The sequence below is a fragment of the Aureobasidium namibiae genome (genome assembly GCF_000721765.1).
Source record: "Aureobasidium namibiae CBS 147.97 unplaced genomic scaffold scaffold_17, whole genome shotgun sequence".
Taxonomy (NCBI): domain Eukaryota; kingdom Fungi; phylum Ascomycota; class Dothideomycetes; order Dothideales; family Saccotheciaceae; genus Aureobasidium; species Aureobasidium namibiae.
This window is the reverse complement of record NW_013581192.1, coordinates 105977-126213: the sequence shown is the minus strand read 5'-3', so window position 1 is coordinate 126213 and position 20237 is coordinate 105977. Positions and strand designations below refer to the sequence as shown.

General features: G+C 51.9%; 9 protein-coding genes across 9 annotated transcripts; 7 read left to right on the top strand and 2 right to left on the bottom strand.

Annotated features, from left to right (window-relative positions):
- Positions 1-113: 113 nt before the first annotated feature.
- M436DRAFT_54182 (zf-DNL-domain-containing protein) lies at positions 114-699 on the top strand (the record flags this gene model as incomplete). The annotated part of the gene is made up of 2 exons (XM_013568851.1): positions 114-506; positions 559-699. 2 exons carry the CDS (start codon positions 114-116, stop codon positions 697-699), a joined length of 534 nt encoding a protein of 177 aa, XP_013424305.1.
- A 195-nt stretch (positions 700-894) lies between these two features.
- Positions 895-2483, bottom strand: M436DRAFT_54270 (oligosaccharyltransferase alpha subunit; the record flags this gene model as incomplete). Its single annotated transcript, XM_013568871.1, has 3 exons — positions 895-1165; positions 1220-2080; positions 2131-2483. The coding sequence occupies 3 exons, from the start codon at positions 2481-2483 to the stop codon at positions 895-897; spliced, it is 1485 nt and encodes a 494-aa protein (XP_013424325.1).
- Positions 2484-2810: 327 nt separating this feature from the next.
- Positions 2811-5270, top strand: M436DRAFT_75431 (IdgA domain protein; the record flags this gene model as incomplete). The annotated part of the gene is made up of 3 exons (XM_013568959.1): positions 2811-2857; positions 2888-3864; positions 3976-5270. 3 exons carry the CDS (start codon positions 2811-2813, stop codon positions 5268-5270), a joined length of 2319 nt encoding a protein of 772 aa, XP_013424413.1.
- Positions 5271-5617: 347 nt separating this feature from the next.
- On the top strand, positions 5618-7250 carry M436DRAFT_18792 (uncharacterized protein; the record flags this gene model as incomplete). Its single annotated transcript, XM_013568796.1, has 4 exons — positions 5618-5860; positions 5954-6441; positions 6492-6736; positions 6850-7250. Coding segments are annotated over 4 exons (1377 nt in total), but the record flags the coding sequence as incomplete, so codon positions are not given.
- A 347-nt stretch (positions 7251-7597) lies between these two features.
- On the bottom strand, positions 7598-8605 carry M436DRAFT_66512 (NAD(P)-binding protein; the record flags this gene model as incomplete). The annotated part of the gene is made up of 1 exon (XM_013568913.1): positions 7598-8605. One exon carries the CDS (start codon positions 8603-8605, stop codon positions 7598-7600), a length of 1008 nt encoding a protein of 335 aa, XP_013424367.1.
- A 630-nt stretch (positions 8606-9235) lies between these two features.
- Positions 9236-10038, top strand: M436DRAFT_54016 (elongation factor 1 gamma; the record flags this gene model as incomplete). The annotated part of the gene is made up of 3 exons (XM_013568824.1): positions 9236-9265; positions 9329-9518; positions 9572-10038. 3 exons carry the CDS (start codon positions 9236-9238, stop codon positions 10036-10038), a joined length of 687 nt encoding a protein of 228 aa, XP_013424278.1.
- A 1872-nt stretch (positions 10039-11910) lies between these two features.
- On the top strand, positions 11911-12746 carry M436DRAFT_54104 (uncharacterized protein; the record flags this gene model as incomplete). Its single annotated transcript, XM_013568837.1, has 2 exons — positions 11911-12373; positions 12418-12746. 2 exons carry the CDS (start codon positions 11911-11913, stop codon positions 12744-12746), a joined length of 792 nt encoding a protein of 263 aa, XP_013424291.1.
- Positions 12747-15995: 3249 nt separating this feature from the next.
- Positions 15996-16775, top strand: M436DRAFT_53954 (uncharacterized protein; the record flags this gene model as incomplete). The annotated part of the gene is made up of 1 exon (XM_013568810.1): positions 15996-16775. A coding segment is annotated over one exon (780 nt), but the record flags the coding sequence as incomplete, so codon positions are not given.
- A 587-nt stretch (positions 16776-17362) lies between these two features.
- Positions 17363-19921, top strand: M436DRAFT_84699 (vacuolar transporter chaperone 4; the record flags this gene model as incomplete). Its single annotated transcript, XM_013568958.1, has 2 exons — positions 17363-19570; positions 19625-19921. The coding sequence occupies 2 exons, from the start codon at positions 17363-17365 to the stop codon at positions 19919-19921; spliced, it is 2505 nt and encodes an 834-aa protein (XP_013424412.1).
- Positions 19922-20237: the final 316 nt, after the last annotated feature.

The window sequence follows — 20237 nt, the reverse complement described above, 5'->3', positions numbered from 1 at the left end:
CGCACGGTCCACATGGCAGAATTCCTTGCCGCCCATGACGCGCCGCAAACAGCGTCGAAGTTGCGACAATTCACTTTCAATCTGCCACTGTCTGACTACCAACCCTTTGCGCCATGTCTGTCCCCTCTGCAACTCGTGCTTTGCAGCGCGTCTGCTTGCGCCAACCCTCAATCACTCAAGCATACCGCCAGCAGCTCCGACTCCTCTCGTCGCGACCCTCATCGGCATTCCCGCCCCTCCTCCGCACTCAGTCACATCTCTCCAACACTTTCCAATCACAGCAGCGACGATGTGAATCAACAGCCAAGCCTTTGACCGACCGTCCCGACCAACTACCCAAGCCTGAGTCTCGTGAGGAGGTCCCTTCATACGAAATGACCTTCACTTGCAAGGCATGCTCGATCCGTTCGTCGCACCGCATGTCCAAGCAGGGCTATCACCACGGCACAATCCTCATCACATGTCCCGGCTGCAAGAACAGACATCTGATTGCCGACCACCTGAAAGTATATCTACCGCGTGCCATTCCTACCCAGCGACAACTTCTGACACGTCTAGATCTTCTCCGACAAGCGTATCACCCTCGAAGACATTCTCGCCGAAAAGGGTCAACTGCTCAAGAAAGGTGCTCTGGATTCCGAGAGCGACATGGAGTTCTGGGACGACGGCTCCCAGACTGAACGTACAAAGAAGCCCTGATTACCTCCTCACCATCAGTCAGTGCAGCTGGCCTGCACTGTCCATCAGCATGCCTCAGTGAGGCCGACATAATACTTCTCAACTCTATCGACACTCTTCACCATCTACCATAGACCACTGTTTGGGAGATAATCGAGAAAATACAACCATGTATAGACATAAAATGAAAATCGACTTTCTTGCTATAAAAACAATCTACGCTTTTCTGCCGATGCTGACATCGAGTCTGCTAATGAGATATGCGACACCGAAAGTGCCCATGAGGGAGCTGAAGATGACAATGGGCTTCCTGAAGCCGGCGAGGAAGGGGTAGTCATAAGTCACGACGAGATCCTTGCCGCGGAAGTCGTCGACGACGTTCAGGGCAGTGAGCTTGAGCGTCGAGCGGCCTACGGTGTCCATGAAAGTACGGTGTGTGCTGACCTCGGACGAGATGATGGGAACCTTGGTCTCAAATTTGATGTTGCTGCCGTTGTTGTTAGCTTCTGTCGATCGTCGTCAGACAGGAAACAGAACTTACGTTGCGCCCTCAGGGAGGACAATTCTGACAGTCAACTTCTCAATCTCTAGGCCCTCGGACTGCTTAGGACCCTCAAGGAAAGGCACCTTGAGAATGTAACCATCACCAGTCTTGAGCTTGCGCAAGAAGCTCTTGAGGTCGTTGTCCCAACCGACCTTGAAGCTGTACTTCCAGCCACCAAAGACTGGGTAACGGGGCTTGAGCTGGAGCAAGGCTTCCTTGGGAGTGTTTCTGGGACGGAAGCGGGAAGTGCTGACGTTACCGATGTCGTCAATGAAGTAGGGGTTTGCGCTTCCAATGATGAGGGGGTACTCGAGTTCCTTGAGAGCCGAGGTAGGAGGGTTGAAGTATTGAGTCTGTTGCCATTGAACACGCGAGAACTGCTTCTTCAGGGCAGCACCTCTGTTCTCGAGCCAGTAGCGCTCCTCGGTTGCGATGTTGCCTCCCCAGTGACTGACTTCGATATCACGCTCGACAAGAGTGGCATGCAGCAGAGGCTTGGTGAACTCGTATCTCAACGAGACGGGCTGGTTGGCACCGGCGGGAACCTCGCCGTAGGGACCGTAGGTAAAGGTAACGCCCTGCTTGACGGGGTCTTCTTGGCCCTCGGCGTTGTTACCGACAACAGTATACTCGGGAACGTCGCTGGTGGGCATCTTGAGCTTGGTCTTTTGCTTGATGGTCTTGTAGGCCGAGTTTGTGTAGGCATTGAGAGTGATCTGAACGTATTGCTTGTCGGCTTGGTTGATGGTGGCAGGCAGAGGGCTCAAAGCGGACAGGATCGAGTAGGTGATAGACAGGGTGAGCTTCTCCTTGGGTGCCAAAGGGGAGGGTAACTTGACGCGGTAGTACTCGATGGGGCTACTTGGTCAGCGCACTCTAGGACAAGACAACAGCTATATCCAACTCACCTGTAAGTGTCAATGCCGACAATCTCCGGGCTAGGGAAGATGGCATCGGGCTTGTTCTTGTCCTTGACGTCCAGGCCGCCGACTCTGGCAATCAGATCCTGAGGGAAAGGCAAGTAGTAGTCCTGCTGAGGCTTGGAGTCGATGTTCTCAACAACGACATTGATGGTTTCGCGAGGATATTCCTTCTCCAGGTTGACGGTTCGTACAAGGTTGGTGTGCTGGAAGACCTGGGGAGGCTCGAAGATGCCGCTCAGCATCTGCTTCGAGACATCAGGGTTGCTGAGGTTGGCCTCGGCGTTTGCGAAGGAGAGCAGCGCTGCAGCGCAGCCTGCGAGTAAACTCAAGCTCCTCATGGTTGTTGTCTGAGTTGGTGGGTTCCTGAGGATTGAAGCATGTAGCCGATAGCTCTCCAGCTTTGGTGGAAGCGTGGCCTCTCGCTCTCGGCCCACCTTCCCCCGACTCGCCGCGTCATCCAATCGCGACTTCTTCCAAACGCCATCCGACCTTTGTATCACCACCTCTCAATATAATCTATCTGCACCATTACATTCTCTGGAGAACTCTACTCGAACGTCGATCTTATCGATATTGCGAAGTGGCTCAATCTGCATTGATCGGGTTACTCATCTTCACAATCCAGCACTGAAACTCAATCAGAAGAATTGATTCAATTGCTGTAAATGTTCAGATTGCGTCAAGCTGCACTATCTAGCCAAACCTGGCGCCAGTCAACGTCTGGTCTACGTTGTGTTCGCAGTCTTTCGTCAAAAAGCCCTTATCTGAAGGTTTCTGAAGAAGTCCAGCAGGCTATTCACGAAAATAAACCTGTCGTTGCACTCGAGAGTACAATATACACTCATGGCTTTCCTTACCCGGACAACATCGCGCTAGCTTCCCACCTGGAAAGGATTGTCAGAGCCGGCGGTGGTGTCCCAGCTACCATTGGTATTCTCGATGGCGTCGCCCGTGTAGGCCTAGACGCTGAGGAGGTCATTCGTCTTGCTGGTGCTGCTGGCAAACCCGATACGCTCAAGATTTCACGGCGTGATCTGGGCTTTGCTTGCGGCTTGGGTTCTCCAGGACGTCGCTACAACGGAGGCACAACTGTCGCTGGTACCATGATTCTGGCTCATCTGGCCGGTATACAAGTCTTCGCTACAGGGGGTTTAGGTGGAGTGCACAGAGGTGCTGAAAGTACCATGGATATCTCGGCAGATCTGACCGAGCTTGGCCGTACTCCTGTCGCTGTCGTCAGTAGCGGCTGCAAGAGCTTCCTTGACATTGGAAGAACTCTTGAGTACCTGGAGACTCAGGGTGTACCGGTTGCCACGTTCGCCGATGGCCGCGATGGCAAGATAGATTTCCCTGCTTTCTGGACTCGGGAGAGCGGGATCCAGAGTCCAATGATCCTGAACGATGAAAAGACTGCTGCTGCGGTGATCCACGCGCATAAGTCGCTTGGTCTGCAGTCTGGTTTGTTGTTCGCAAATCCCATTCCTGAAGCTTTCAGTATTGCCAAATCCGAAATGGATAAGGTGATTGACGAGGCTCTGCAAGAGGCCGCACAGGCAGGTGCGACTGGGGCAGCTAACACTCCCTTTATCCTTGCCAAGATCAAAGACTTGACAGGCAAGAACAGCGTCAAGTCGAACAAGGCTCTGATTGAGAACAATGTCAGAAGAGGTACCTCGGTCGCGGCTGAGCTGACGAAGCTACAAGCCGAGGACGGCCAAGGTCAAACTTCGTGAGTGAGTGTATTGCTGGGGCTCCAAGTCACTTCGGCTGACTGAGGTAGGATGTTTCAGCCAGCACCATGCTCGCAGACTGTCGAACAAGGCTCCACAGACTATACCACATCTGGTTCGCCTCAGACTGTCTCCGCTCCTATCGAGCAGACGAAATTTGTAATCTCCCCGTCAATTTTCGTGGCCGGAGCACTTGCTGTTGACTTTTCATGTGACTATGCTCCGATCTCCTCTGCTGCAAGCAAAGAGCCTGCTCTGCACACGTCGAACCCGGCCAAGATCAACCAGTCACTAGGTGGTGTAGCTCACAATGTTGCCCGCGCAGCAAATCTCGTGGGTGATCCAGTTCGTCTCTGCAGTGCGGTAGGCGACGACCTTTCGGGCAGAGCTGCTCTCGATGCACTTACAACAGAAGGGCTTGAGAACACTGGTATCAAGATCCGCGAGGGCAGCAGTACGGCTCAGTATGTGGCAGTCAACGATGCGAGCAAAGATCTGGTAATCGCTATGGCCGACATGGACATCTTGGACGAACCTGCAGTTCGTCCAGGCCAACCGTCGACAACCACTTCTACATCCAGTGATACGCTCAACGACTTCTGGCTGCCACAGTTGCTGCAGAGCAAGCCCACACATCTCGTCTTGGACGCAAACTGGCAGTCATCGTCTTTGGCTCGTTGGCTCGAAGCCGCCAAGTCTCTCCCTGCGCATGTAGCCTTTGAGCCTGTGAGCACTGCAAAGGCTCCCAAAATTTTTCAACTCCCTCTGCAGACCACTCTGCGAACCTTCCCTGACCCTTCGATACATCTGTCGACTCCCAACTCTTTGGAGCTCTCAGCTATGTACGCAGTAGCCAGTTCGCTTGGATTCTTCGATCGTCAGGATTGGTGGGCAGTCATCGATTCTTTAGGCATCCCTTCCACAGGTGCTCGTGTGGCGATGACCATGGCGACCAACTCTTCTCTTGTCGATGCTGGTATTCCACAACAGACCATTCAGCTCTTGCCGTTTATTCCTACGATATGCGTTAAGCTCGGTGCAGATGGTGTACTTCTTACTCAGATCCTTCCTGCTGGTGATCCGCGTCTCCAAGATCCTGCATCTTCGCCGTATATACTCAGTCGCTGCTTCAATCTGCCTGAGGAATCGTCTGGTGTCGGTGGTGTTTATATGCGACTGTTCCCTGCCGCTGAGAAAGTTGACGAGAAGGACATTGTCAGTGTCAACGGCGTCGGAGATACTTTCTTGGGCACTATCATTGCTGGCCTTGCTAAGAGAGGTAAGGATGCGAAGATCGAAGAACTAGTAGACATTGCACAGAAGGCTGCTGTGCTCACCTTGAAGAGCAAGGAGGCTGTGAGTCCGGAGCTCTCAAGCTTGAGGTCGATGTTGTAATCTTGCTGTATGGCTAGGTTCAGTTGTGGTGGCTTGAAGATAGACCGCTTGGAGCTAGAAAGGGGCAACTCTGACTTGACTTATCACGTATTGTAGTTAATCCCGCTGAGTATCTCTTTACATTTCCCTCTGCATGTGCTAAAGGATGTAAAGCATACAGCTGTGAACATACACAAAGGTTCCGACAAGCGGATAGTCTCCACGGAAATAAAGCGGAGATAATATTCTATAGTTCCCGCACACGACGCGCACTCAGCGTCTTCGGTCCCGCAAATCTTCATACCAACGTCTAAAGATGACTTATCATGGACTTGACACAACCGACATCGCGTGACAAGACTCGAGCAAGAGCAGAACGAGCATGTCAAGCATGCCGTACCTCCAAAGTCCGCTGCCGAAAACCAGATGATGATTGGCCTTGTTTGCGCTGTAGCGAGGTAGGCAGACATTGCATACCGCGCGAGGAGTCGAACAAGAGACAGAAACAGTTCGATAGCAGATCTATCGATGGTACTGGGACAAGACTAGATGCTTTGGCAGAGGTTTTGCAACATCGAGATGCGGCCATTTCGTCAACTCAGGCCGCTGCCGTGAAAAGAACGACCACGCTTGACCCACAGCCAGCAATTACTTCCATAGGCACAAGCAGAACTACGAACCCCTCTACCTCACATTCGGTGGAGTACTCCACTGCTCATATCGGGCAACTCATTCGTGACGCCGTTGACGATGAGACAACAAGCTTGATCTTTAGCCACTTCATGGACAATATGCTCCAACATTTCCCCTTCATGGCGTTTCGTCCGCACGCGACTGCAGAAGCTGTGCTCCGGACTACCCCGACCTTGCTCCTCGCTATCCTAGACGCGGCAGGTGACGGCTTCTATGATGCGAAAGTCACGCGATATGTCCGACAGCTTCTTGTACGGGTATATTCTACTTGCGTGCTTGACACCAATTTGTACAGGGTGTCTTTGTTGCAAGCTCTCATCATCTCGGTGGTGTGGCACAGAAGTCTGGATTCCCCACAGGCTGGAGAACAGATGGACATTTTCCAGATCAGTCATACTGCTGCCAACATGGCTATGGTCATGGGCATGGGTAAGGGCAATCGATACACAAGCCTGGAAGTGAGGAGACTGTGGCTAGCGTGCTACCACATTTGTTCAAGGTACACGCGTAACTCATAAACCTCGAAGACTTCATACTGACAGTTCCCAGCGCTTCGATGGCGCTACGCATACCAAATATTATGCGATGGACTCGACATATTGACGAGTGTTTGGACGCCCTAAGCGTATCTGACCAAGTGCTGTGCGCTCAAGTGAGGTTGCAATACATCTTGGAGGAGTGTGAAGCACAGTTGTCCTCCACCCCTAGTGTGACTGCGGTCAATGTCACTCACAGAGTCGCCAAGCGTCAGCTAGCGGAGTGGGCTTCTGTAGCGCACATCTGGAATGGTACCTGTCAATTGTTTGTTTCGCCTGGACCAGTGACTGACACGAGGCAGACTCACTAAAGCTATCTCGACAGTTCGTGACGCTCTACATCCACGAACTGAAGATGACCACAACACCAGCCATACCCTCACTTCCTGAAGATGGTAGAACCTCCATCAATATCAGTAAGTCTGAGTTCACCGAGAGCCTCACGGCCGCCCACGTCTTACTCGACACATTTCTATCTCTAGACATGTCCCTGATACGTGCTCTCCCAACATCATATTCTGTGCAGATAACACACACAGCAATAGTGCTTGTGAAACTCCACTTTGCATCAAGAGGATTTCGGGACCATGGAGATCTGGATCTCAAAGCTGACGACTACCTGGGGCGTCTGGTGAAGAAGTTCAGTGGTTGGGGTGCACTGTGGCCTGCCCAGAAACTTTCGTATACTCTCCGCAGGCTTCACAGGATGCTTCGCCAATGTGGTAATCAAGGATTCGCTTCCGAGTTGTCCTGGCTCAATGTATGGACTTTAGCTGAACCATCGAGGGGAAACTTTGCTGGCCAAGTAGGTGGGACCACGAATCATTCCGGAACTGTGAGAGAAGAACTGCCTATCTCCCAAGGTCTCGACAGTACAGTACGAGCGACACTCTCCGCATTCGATGAAGAGTTGTTAGCATGGAGTATGTCAGGCACAGGTCAATGCAACGTTATTGAGGATCTCGCACAAACTGCCCTACCATCCGCGAGCCTGGATGCTAGCCAGCTGATAGATTGGTTTGGAACAGATCTGGACACGAGCACGTTCGACTTCGACGGCAACCTACAATCTATGATACAAATATTCGATTGAGACTGTACATATCATGGTGCATACATCTATCGCACAGTGCGACTGAGCAGATTGGTGGTATGCTCCCATACCCTTCCAGTCATACCTTGCGCCCTCAATCTCTGCATCTTCTTGCCCGCTGCGGACGTCTCACCCTTCCAATTCGTCAAGTATGCGCCGCTACCGAGCACTTCGTTGGAGCCCATAGCTGCTCGATCTCCCTCATTAGAAGCAACAGCACCAGACTTCTCAGAACTCCTGGCAGGATAGCGTTCGGACGTAGCATGGAAGAGATGACGCTCGCCGCTTTCCTCAAGATTGACCGAGAAAGGGTACATCAAAGGCCACATGCCATAGTTGTACAGGGCAGCCAAGGGTCGAGGAAAGCTATTGGTGTAGATGTTCGTCCCGACTATGCCAGGAAAAACATGAATAAAGGAGGCGCGGTGCGAAGCGGCCAGATGTTCCATCGCCAACGAAGTCATGGTGACAGAATGCATAGCGCAGCTCACAATGTTGTAGTTGTGCTTTAGGTCAAGGTCGTTGGCGTTGATGTTGCCTTCGAAGCCACCTCCCAGAACACTGACGACACGTCCTGGTCGAGGCTCCGCAGCCTCCAGCAGTGGAAGCAGATTTTGAGCAAAGCGCATGCGAGCGTAATAGCGCAGCGCGAATAGTTTGTCGATGCCCTCGCTTGTTTCGCGACGTCCGACCAGCGAGATACCACCTGGAGTCATGAAAAGCAGGTCCAACGCATTCTCATGTTGCTTGATGCGTTCACAAGCTTTGTCAACGTTGCTGATGAGTGAGATATCGGCTTCGATGAAGTTGTAAGAGCCGAGAGGGTTGAGCTGACGCAGCTCTTTCAGCAGCGGTTTGGCGTTGTTCTCATTGCGTCCGACAATATAGGCCGTTGGAGCCTTAGTGTTGAATGCGAGTTGGCGTAGCGTGCTTCGGCCAGTGCCACTTGTTCCTCCTACGAAGAGGGCCACAGGCTTGGGTAGTCTGGAGCGCAGGCCACTGTTGGCTTTACGTACGATGTCGAGGCTGACCATTCCTGGTTTGTACGTTGAAGCTCCTTTGAAGAGGGTCTGATGGACTTGCGTTTGTCAAAGAAACAAGGTAGATGGTTGGAAGCAAGGAAGTGAGATGATGTGAGAAGGTTGTTAGACGAGCAGTGAATGAGAAGCGACCCGGACATGGCCTCAGTCATCTTTTTATATAGTCATGGCACACTTTCCAATATCCATCACTAGCGGCGGATCAAGGACATGATGAAACATTTCCGCCTTTTGTTATCATCCGTGACACCTGCCTTTGCAAGGTAACGATGAATTGTGTTCTTGTGTCCACAGCCGTTCAAATTCGCCTGGGCTGCAATACGACTACAAGTGCGACCCAGATCAGGTTCTTCAACCGCAAACAACACTTTGTCTGAGGTTCATGTACTTTGTTATATGAGAAGTGGTAAAGTAATTGTGTACAATGTGGTGCTGGAAAGAGGGATCGTGTAGGATCGTGGAGATGCCGAAGGATGCCGACGGATCACCGTTGCCAGCAAAATCTCTCCGAGGGATCAGACTGTGCTCCGACGACATCTCTGTTGCTGATCGTGATGCAAAGTCGTTTAAGTTCTCAATCCTCACTCTGTGCCCCGTATGGGATCGATCCCGGTAGGCATCAAGATGTCTCGTAACAAATTATACACATACAAGGTAAAATGACCTCCAGCATGATGTGCAGAGAGCGAGATAGCTGATATATTACTCGCTCAATAGGGTGGTCCGAGATCTATTGGCATCCTTGCAGTCGCCCATGCCGTCAACTATGATATCGAGGTGGTGGAGACGAATCCACAAACTGGACTTTCCGAAGAATACTTGAAGCTGAACAGATTGGGCAAGACGCCTACTTTTGTTGGTTCTGATGGCACGGTTCTGACCGAGTGTATGGCAATTGCACTACACGGTACGGACGGACGAATCTGTCAGTCTTATCGGGGCAGCTGATCAGCCATACAGTAGCAAGTCAAGACTCCAGATCAAGGATGCTCGGCTTTGGACATATGGACTTCATCAAAATCGTCAGCTGGATGTCCCTCTGCAACACCGACGTCGTCAAAAGAATGGCAGCCTGGATCCTCCCACTCCTGGGCGTGGCACCTTACTCTCCAGATGGCATTGATCAGGCAAAGAAGCAGACGGATCAAGCCATCCAAATCTTCGAGGATCATTTACATGACAGAAGATATCTCGTGGCTGATTGCTTGACTCTGGCTGATCTTTTTTGTGCTGGTTTGGTCAGTTTTGGTTTTGCCAAGGTTTTTGACAAGGCATGGAGATCCAAGTTTCCTTGCTTTACAGCTTGGTTTGAGATGGTGACGGCTTTGGAGATGTATCGAGCGGTGGTGCCTGATACTGTTTTTGTAGAAACTGCTCTGGGCCCGCCGACTGTATCGATGAGGAGCAACTACACTGCGGATGACTAGCAGAAGCATCCACTCTTGGAAGTCATGTTTATGAATGTCAGCTGGAGAACCGCATCTTCGGACTATCCGACCCAAAGTTCTATCAGCGGCAGGAGCAATCGGTGTCAGCGCGCTCTCGAATTCGCCGTCGCTATGGGTGCGGACAGTAGATTGGCTTGCACATTTAATGTGAAGACCACAAGGCGCGGCGGAAGCGGCAATGCACATGTTTCAGGAAGGCTCTCCAACACAAGCGTCTCGCGCTGAGGATCTGCACCTGCCCAAGACGCCTTCACTTCCCTCTACCCTTATATACTATGTTTCCAGGGAAGCTGTTGTCCAGCCAGGCAAGGGTCCCGCCTTATTCGGCTAGGTGTGTTTGGCCCACCTGGCTGGAACGGAATCTCACCAACTTCGGTCTCTGGTTCAATCCTCAGGAGCGGCATTACTTTGACACTGGATTAAACTGGACATCATTTTCAAATTGGATTACACTGGACGAAATAAGAGAACGCGGGGGCTGCCGGTTTCTTTCCCACCAGGGAGGTGGTTTCTTTTGCTCCCCTCTTGTATGTGAGATTCTCTTTGTGGTGGTTGTTGATATGTCGTAGAAAGGTGGTGGTCGCCTCTTGCATGATATGACTTTTACATGTTTTCAGCTGTACGTGATGTGTATCGATCGGAATCGCGTATCACCCGTGTACTCGAGATCTACTTTCTGTGTACTGCTGTCAAGCCCCTAGCAAAGTGCACTGCTTTGTATCTATTTGGCGTGCGTTCGCCTTGTTCTAGCATCTACACAAGCAACTGCGACGCTCCATACGGGCTCAACATAGGGCTCGTGTGTTCTCTCAAATATGTCTGGATTCATCTACCTGCAGACATGTTGACACTACCATTTCGACACCTCCTCTCAGCCTCATGCGCGTGTCTCGCGGTAGCCCGAGTAAACCCAACACCACAAAGAGAACATTTCAGATCTGCAGCGTCTCTACCTCTCCGCTTCTCTCGTTGATGTCTAGCAAAATTGCTTTTGTTAGAGAAGGTGCGGCCATTACAACATGAATTCCAGCAACGATAAAGCTCAGACGAGTTTAGATCGCTGTTGTTTGTCGGTGGGGGTGGTGGAGCTGGTTGAGAGGGTGATTGTGGTGAGACCTGGATCTGTTGCTCGGACAGAGCTTCAGATCGTCTTTGTCTCGTGTTAGCACTTGCATGCCATGGTGGAATTGATATACAACGATTGTCTTCTCTCGTCGAGCTCTTGCTGTAGTTTTTGGATCTCGGCTCTGATTGCATTGTCCGATGGTATTGTGTGTTGGATCGACTGGGAACACGCGGTTGGTGTTGCTTCGAGATCTTGCAGATTAGTTCTCAATCCGGCAGTCAGAGAATGTGATGTCAAGTCATCTGTGTTCGCATAGAAGAAGGCCCAAGATTCGCTACATCATCTCAGCAAAGTCGATACCTCATTTTTTGAGTCCATCATACCCATATGTATGGCCCATTAGGATTAGAGTCCTGAGCGGTTCGAGGGGAGAGGTTGTTGATTGGAGTTCGCATGGTGAATGCGATGAACCAACAGCCGCGGAAGCAACCTTCGAAGGCAGAGCGGATGGTACATGCAATCGGTAGAATCCCGGCTTTATGCCATGCCATACCATACTACTCTTAGCTGACATACAATTCTGTGTCAACTAGTAGAATGGTGCTAATCTAAATTCGTCGTCGTCGCTTTTCTAGTAGGTTATCCGATCCTTTTGAAGGCTTACTTTAGTTTTCTCAAGCGTTTTCTTCATCTTTATTGACAAGCAAATTTACCCCCTTGAAGTAGAGATTCTTTTACTACGAGCGAAGGGATAAATACTCGACTACTTCGTACCATCACGTTTAATGACCGCCCCTAACCTACCCGATCCCCGTTTCGACAACAAAGTTCTAGTCTACGACCCCGAAGCCATCAAGACAGCTCTATCGACCTACTACCACGCCCTCAGCAAATTGCCATACATCGAAGCATCCGACATCGTCTCCCCACCAGCTGCAGGCTGGCCCAACATCACTGCAACAAACTTCGCGCCACTAGACAAAAACGAAACGGTGATCACGCTCCTCAAACACCTCCCGTATCTGCGGAATCCTGGCTTGCCAAAGGGGTACGCGATTAGCTTCGAAACCTTCGCGATCGACTACTCGGCCGCGCCGTTCACGGAACCGCTTGATGCAGATGCAGCGGAGGGATTGAAGCCAGATCAGTACGAGGATGACGAGGATAAGATCAAGAGCTGGGTGGTGCCGCTTACTATGAGCCGGGATCAGTATTCAGGTTGCTGGTGGTTACTTGATACTACTGATGGTAATTTGTCCCTTCGAGTAACCTCGAACCACGCTGATCATTAGTAGGTACGGTGACAGAGTGGGCGCATAACGATAGCATGAAGCCAGAAGTCAGTTATAAAGACGATGATCCGCGTGCGTGGCGCAATGCTTGCGGCGAGACGAGACTTCTGGAAGAGCTGTTGACTGAGTGGAGGGAGAAATTTGAGAGCTTGGAATGGGCTGCGTCGTCGGAAAAGGTGTGGAACGAGGAGATGATCGCTGAGAATCATGAACAGTTGCAGAGGATCATTAGAGAGCACGGATGGCCACACAAATTTAGGAAAGAGGAGTGTAAGACGGCATTGTTGGTATGGGATGAGGAGCACCAGGATGATTTTTACGGGTCTTAGAGAGAGGCTCGGCACCTTAGAGGCCAACTTGGAGAATGCTTGCCCTGTCTCTGCGGCGTAACTCAGTGGGAAGATTGCACCATTCCTGAAGCTATAGGCTCCGGAATTTGTTCTCCTCCTGCTGTCTGATTATCAACATGATTGAGTGGTAGAATAATGCAATACTCTACTAAGCTTCACGACTTGATCATATGCTAACTAAGCAGGATCAGGATGTTTAACTAGAGATCAGGGGAATATTTCATTGTTCTATCTATCTTATGCCATCTATCGTCCGCTCCGAGCGAGCCTCGAGGGACCGATAGACTTGATATCCGTACAACCCTGCCCTTATATACGGACGACAATATATCATCGCCAATTCAGTCTGATTCTTGTCTCGTGCTACCAAGGGCAGATGGGTGCCTGATATGATGGAACCGAACCCATCTTACCTTCATAAGCTTAGAATATAACGAGAGAGGCACCAAACAAGAAATCCAGCTCAAGCTGTCGGCATGTCAACCCAACCCCACCATGCAACACTCCGTCGTCCAAATCAGTCGTCACAGCAAGATAGCTGACTCTATCTGAGATATCCTGGATGGCGAAGTCACCAGACACAAGCGATCGATATCATTCTCCGAGGCCCAGAGCTTCTTCTAACACGAAGAAAGTCAGGCCGAGAGTGGGCTGGGTGATCGATTCACGCGGCAGAGTGTAGACTTCGGTACACCACGACATAGCCGCTTTACAAGTCTCGGCAAGGAGACCGTAGCTGACCTCCATGCTCGATGTGCTGTTCACTGTGCAAGCAGCGATCATAGGTTGGCGACAAACGATTGTGCCTGATGCAAGGTGAAGCAGCCTTACACAAATTGGACAGCAGACGTGTAAGCATTGCACCAAATCGATGTTGACCGACGCAGGTTTAACCGAATAGAGGTAAGACGGGACGGCAAGGCTGTCGCTTCTGCATGTCGAGATTGCCCGACCACATCCTGGACTCCTTTCGAGCGGATATCCACCTCGACAGCTGTTAGACCCGTCAGCCTCAGCCAAGTGTCGCCAGCATGCAGCAAAATATTCTTAATCACGTTGTTTGAGCAGAAGAGTTTATGGTCTTCTTCGGATTGAGCCGCTCACTGAATCTAGTCCAGGTACAACTGTACTTTGGTGTATGCCGCCGAGGACAAGGCGAGCTGAGTAGTGGATAGCGACTAGAGGTCGTTGTCGGGCAATCAAAGGCAAAAACTCTTCCATGTATTCTCTGCCTGTCGTTGAGACTCCACACACACACTTATCGAGCTAATCGCTGTTTTCACTCTGCCATGTGGTGAGGTTCTGATGTCTGTCTGTGCCGCGATTGCGAATGCATCTTGGTGGCTGACGGAGGCTTGTTCTACCCACCTCGGCGCCGCATGCAGTCCGGACTTTGTGTGGTGTAGTGGAGCCGCTTGGATGATTCTTTTCTTCAAGGTTCGAAGAGGAAAATTCATCGAGATCCCCCGTGCGGTCAACACGTGGTTGATATTGGAGGTGGATCCATCGCATATGCGATTCTAGAGCATCGGCAGGGTAGACAGTTGATCTTTGATACATGTTTGTAGCGCTCTTGTTGAGCAGCTGAAGAAGTCGATAATTGTTGAGCATCGCTCGGCTGGACCTCTTGCCCCTGTCAATCATTTCGGCTCCTGGAGAAGGTTGTCGGGCTGCTTCCGACGGGCCGTCGAGGGCGCAATCTGAAACGAAAGCCGCTGCGCGTTTCCTTGGCCGATTTTCCGGGCATCGGGGTGTGGACGGTGGGCGGTTTGTTTCACCCTCCTCCTTCTCCAAATTATCAACATGTGAACAAGTTCGTTGTGGTGTATTGGCAAGACATCATGAAACGTGCTTCGGGTCTCGTACATGGACGATAGAGTACCAATCCAATCCCCAGGCGCCACACACAAGCTTTTCCAACATGCGCCGGCAGCACGTTATGTGTGATCCGTGCAAGCCCCATGTCAGCGAATGGCACCTGAGTGCCCCTTGTTCTTCTAGGCCCGATGTGACAGCCGGTCCAGTGTCGTGCGATTAGCTGTGCGCCGCGGCTCGATTTCTCGTTCTGTAGTACACCATGTGGAACTTGGTACCTGATTGCGTGGTCTCTTTACCCCTTGAATTGGCTTTGTTGTAACTTTTGCCGTCCTGCATGTGAAGACGGAAGTGACGAGAGCACGGGTCCATGTGAAGCGTTTGTCGTGAGGCGCATCTCGTGAAAGGTAAACGAATGTTCCGCCAGGTGCGTGTTTATAAAACTATCTAGCCGTCGCACTCTGTCCTCGACCTTCCTTCCTCCCAACCACGTCCGCCTTACCATTCACTCTCTTTCAAGAGCATTCGCTCGTTTCGTTCTCTCGTCTGTACAGACACCACTCTCTTTCTTTTAGCAACCCAAAAGCCCTGGTAGGCTTTTGTTCAAGGCGCTCTAGCAGCAGCACTTTTTTCGCCCTTTCGAAATTCAACAAGATATCCAAGTTTCTTCATCCTTTTCATCACTCCTCTTGAAAGATGTCTTCTATCAACACCAAGCTCGCCATCCTGGCCCTTGCCGGCTCTGCTGTCGCTGTCCCCAGCTTCGGCCATGGAAAGCACCACGGCAAGCACCACCACCACAACAAGCACTTCTTCGGCTCTTCTGGTGTTGCTACCGGTACTGGCGCTCCCTATGGCATGGCTAACGCTACCGGTATCTGGGGCACTGGAACTGCTGCCTCCGCTGGCCTGCCTTCTGGTCATTCGTTCGTCCACCCTTCCGCTATTGGCCCTCACACTGGTTCCTCTGAGGCTGCTCCTAAGGGTACTAGCACCAGCACTTGCACCAGCTCTGTTGTGAGCATTACTCACACCAACCGTGTTACCATTACCGTTCACGCAACCTCCGCCGAGGCCGCTCCTGTCCAGACCACTTTCAGCACCAAGGCTTACACCAGCTCCGCCGACGTCAACAGCACTGCCGTCGCTTTCAGCAGCGCTGTTGCCCTCAGCAGCTCTGTGCTCGTGGAGAGCAGCGCTTCTTTCAGCAGCAGCTCTGTGATCCCTGCCGAGAGCTCTGCTCCTGCCCTTGACCTTGACCTCCAGAACAAGGGTCATCGCAAGTGGACTCGCTCTTCCACTGCCGCTGCCAGCACTTCGACTGCTGCTGCTCAATCTACCAGCGCTACTTCCGTTGCTCCTGTGTCGACTTCGACCAGCTCCAGCATCAGCTCCACTTTCGCGGTCGCTCCTACTTCTGCCGTCATTGTCAGCTCGTCTACCAAGGCCTCTTCGACCTCTTCTTCAGCCGTTCCCACCTCTAGCAGCACTGGTAGCGGAAAGCGTGGTCTTGCTTACAACACTGCCTCCCTCCTGACCTGCTTCGAGGACAGCACCCAGGTCAGCTGGGGCTACAACTGGGACTCTGACAGCGCCGGTCTGTCCAGCAGCTTCAACTACGTCCCTCTCCTTTGGGGCCTGAGCCACACTGATGTCTGGAACTCGCGCGCCACCAGCGCCATTGCCAACGGTGCCACTCACTTGATGTCCTTCAACGAGCCCGACATGACTTCTCAGGCCAACATGTCTCCCGAGGATGCCGCTTCCGCTTACAAGACTTACATGATGCCCTTCGCTGGCAAAGCCAAGCTTGGTGCTCCTGCCGTTACCAACGGTGGAGGTAGCATGGGTCTCAACTGGCTCGCTGCTTTCCTCGAGGCCTGCGATGGTTGCCAGGTTGACTTTGTCACCATCCACTGGTACGACTCTGCCTCCAACACTGCCTACTTCAAGGAGCACGTTCAGAACGCCACTGATGTCGCTGGCGGCAAGCCTGTCTGGGTCACTGAGTTTGCCCCTACTGGCAACCCCTCGAACGCTGACATCTCGACTTTCCTCGAGGATGTCATGCCTTGGATGGACAGTCAGTCATTCGTCGAGCGTTACAGCTACTTCATGGCTTCCGACGGTGCCCTCATCAGCGGTACCGAGCCCTCGACCTTCGGTCAGACTTATGCCACCTACTCTTCTTAAGAATGTTAGTCATTGAATGACTACTTTGACAAATGTGAACAATGAATGGGGATTGGCATACGATGTAGAATTCGGGAAGGAAATGGAAATGGGATGATCGGATGATCATCATGCAACGAATTCGGACGATTAGACAAGGCAAGGACTGGCTTCTGCTTGATATGGGATTATGGACGAGGTGGATAAACCAAGAATTGCAGAAAATGAAAAAAGCTGTGATACAAACAAATCATGCGCATGTTCAATGGTGAAACTCTGTACAGAGGTGCAATGTAATATACGAAAGCATGTCACTGGTTGGCTGTGGTTGTCTTGATGACGCTCGGAGTGGCAGGAAAAGAGTGGAGAGCGGAAGTAAGCAAGGCGGCCTCGTCTGGAAGAACACGTGCGAGCGCTGATTGGCCAGAGGCACGAGCAGTTCGAGAGGATTGATTTATTCGTCAAAGACGCATTGCGCATTTTGTCCACAATTTTCCAATCGAGAGAAACCTGGCATACCAGTTCTGCAAGGGAGCAGTACTGCACGACAAAGGAATTGTTCCCCAATCGCAAATTGCTGCAAGGAAGCGCGCGCCCGAGAGACAACCATGAAGTGCGTAACACACGACCGACGGCTACCAGCCAGCCCCACCCAACGCAAACAACAGCTAACCCAGCTCGACAGGTTCGGCCAGCAGCTGCAGAGCTCCTTGATCAAGGACTGGTACTACTACTACATCTCATACGACGAGCTCAAGAGACTCCTCCAGCCTGAGCTCCAGTCAAAGTCGACCTCCAAGAACCCCACCGCTCCCGACAAGACATGGACCGACGAACACGAAACCCGCTTCTACCGCGAGCTTGAGGCCGAGCTAGACAAGGTCTCCAACTTCCAGCAAGTCAAGAGCGGTGAGATCCAGCGTCGCATCAAGATCAGCGAACGTGAAGTCACAGACGTCATTTCTCGTGCAAAGGCCGCTCTGCAACAAGGAGAGGATGAGCAGTCCAACATGGAGGCTCCCAGCGAGGAGGACTTTGGAATGCTCGAGGAAGATCTGTCAGACATCATCGCCGACGTACACGACCTGGCCAAGTTCACCCAGCTCAACTACACTGGCTTCCAGAAGATCATCAAGAAGCACGACAAGCTCTACCCCGACCAGCAGCTTAGGCCCCTCTTCGCTGCTCGTCTCAATGCAAAGCCTTTCTTCAAGGACAACTACGACGCCTCCATTGTTCGTCTGTCACAGCTCTACGACCAAGTCCGCACTCGCGGCAACCCTACCAAGGGTGATTCGTCCGCCGGAGGAAGCCAGCAAAACTTCGTCCGTCAAACAACAAAGTACTGGGTCCACCCTGACAACATCACCGAGCTCAAGCTCATCATCCTCAAGCACTTGCCCGTCTTGGTCTTCAACCCTAGCAAGGAGTTTGAGATCAAGGACTCGGCCATCTCGTCCATCTACTACGACAACACAGACACTTGGGAGCTGTATGAGGGCCGTCTCAAGAAGACAGAGGGTGCAGAGGCTATCCGTCTGAGATGGTACGGTGACATGAACGTTGACACCATCTTTGTCGAGCGCAAGACACACAGAGAAGACTGGACTGGCGAGAAGTCAGTCAAGGCTCGTTTCGCACTCAAGGAGAAGAACGTCAACGCTTTCATGCGCGGTGATTACACTGTCGAGCAGGCCTTTGAGAAGATGCGCCGTGATGGCAAGAAGAGCGAGAAGGAGATCGCTGACCTCGAACAACTCGCCAGAGAAGTTCAATACCGTGTCATCGCACGCAAGCTGGAACCCGTCACCCGCTCTTTCTACAACCGTACTGCCTTCCAGTTGCCTGGCGATGCCCGTGTTCGTGTCTCGCTCGACACCGAGTTGACCATGACCCGCGAGGACAACCTTGATGGACGCCAACGTACCGGTAAGAACTGGCGCCGTATGGATATCGGTATTGACTGGCCTTTCAGCCAGTTGCCCGCTGAAGATGTTGAGCGCTTCCCCTACGCCGTTCTCGAAGTAAAGCTGCAGACACAGGCTGGTCAGCAGCCTCCCGAGTGGATTCGTGAGCTCGTCGCATCTCACTTGGTCGAAGCTGTGCCCAAGTTCTCCAAGTTCATCCACGGTACCGCAACTTTGAACCCTACCCGCATCGATCTGTTGCCTTTCTGGATGCCTCAAATGGACGTCGACATTCGCAAGCCTGTCTCACACCGCTTTGGTATCGAGCGTCCTGGCCAAAGCACAGATATCTCTACTAGCGGGCAGATGGACGATGATACCGATGACGAGATGGAAGATGCTGCCAACCTGCCCAACGGTGACGACGAGAACTACCGTCGTCTGCGGGCCGCCAGAGATGCCCTTGAGCAGCACGAGGTTGCTCAGCGTATGGATTACGGCACCACTAATGGCGGCGCCGACCCCAACTCGCTGGACGAGGAAGAGCGTTTGGCCGCCCGACCCTCTGCTGACGAAGACGACTACCCACTATACGATAGTGACGATGAGGACGATGACCTCGAGGAAGCGAAGCGTATTGGTGGCTGGACATACCGCCGTAAGCTGTTGACGCATTATGTTGACAAGGTTGGCGACAAGCTGGCAACCGCTTTCAGACTTGCCACACCAGCACCCAAGCCTACCGCTATGCCTTCAAACGGGGATGCCTCCATGGGAATCCCTAGCTCTAGAAACAACGACAAGATTCGTGAGAAGCGCTACAAAGCTCCCAAGGGCAAGAAGATTCACGTGCCAGTGCGTGTCGAGCCCAAGGTCTTCTTCGCAGCCGAACGTACATTCCTGTCATGGGTAAGCAATGTCGTCCATGTCCTGTGCTTGACTCAATACTAATAAACGTCACAGCTCGAGTTCAGTATCATCATCGGCAGTATCGCTGCTACCCTGCTCAACTTTGGTGACACCACTGCTTTGGCTTCCGCCTGGGCCTTCACCATCGTCGCTCTATTCGCCATTTGCTACAGCATGGGACTATACCTCTACCGTGTGCAATCAATTCGCAACCGTCGCGCCATCACCTACCACGACAAATGGGGTCCTAGCGCATTGTGTGTTCTTTTGTTCGCTGCTGTGACAGTCACCTTTGCCTACAGATTTACACACGAAAGCAAGGGTGGTCTCAAGGGCGATCTCAAAGGTTGATGCCCGTCTCATCAAATCGATGAGTAGGTGAAGAAGAAGTTGTAAATAGTTGCATCTGTTGTCGTCGATATTCTGTTTCTATAGACTGTATACCCGTGTCGCGAGGCCTAGATAGCGGTATGTAATTTTACTTTTGGTTATCAGCGCTGACGTTTGTGAGTCTTGGGTGCTCCTTCCCATCATGTATGTTGATCCTCAAAAACGTATCGAGACGTAGGGATCTCTCCATCTGTGACTTCCGCAACCCGACCAGCAAGGACTCGATCTTATCCTCTCATCCTTCTCTTCTTGTACACGCAAAGTTTCTGGTCTATTT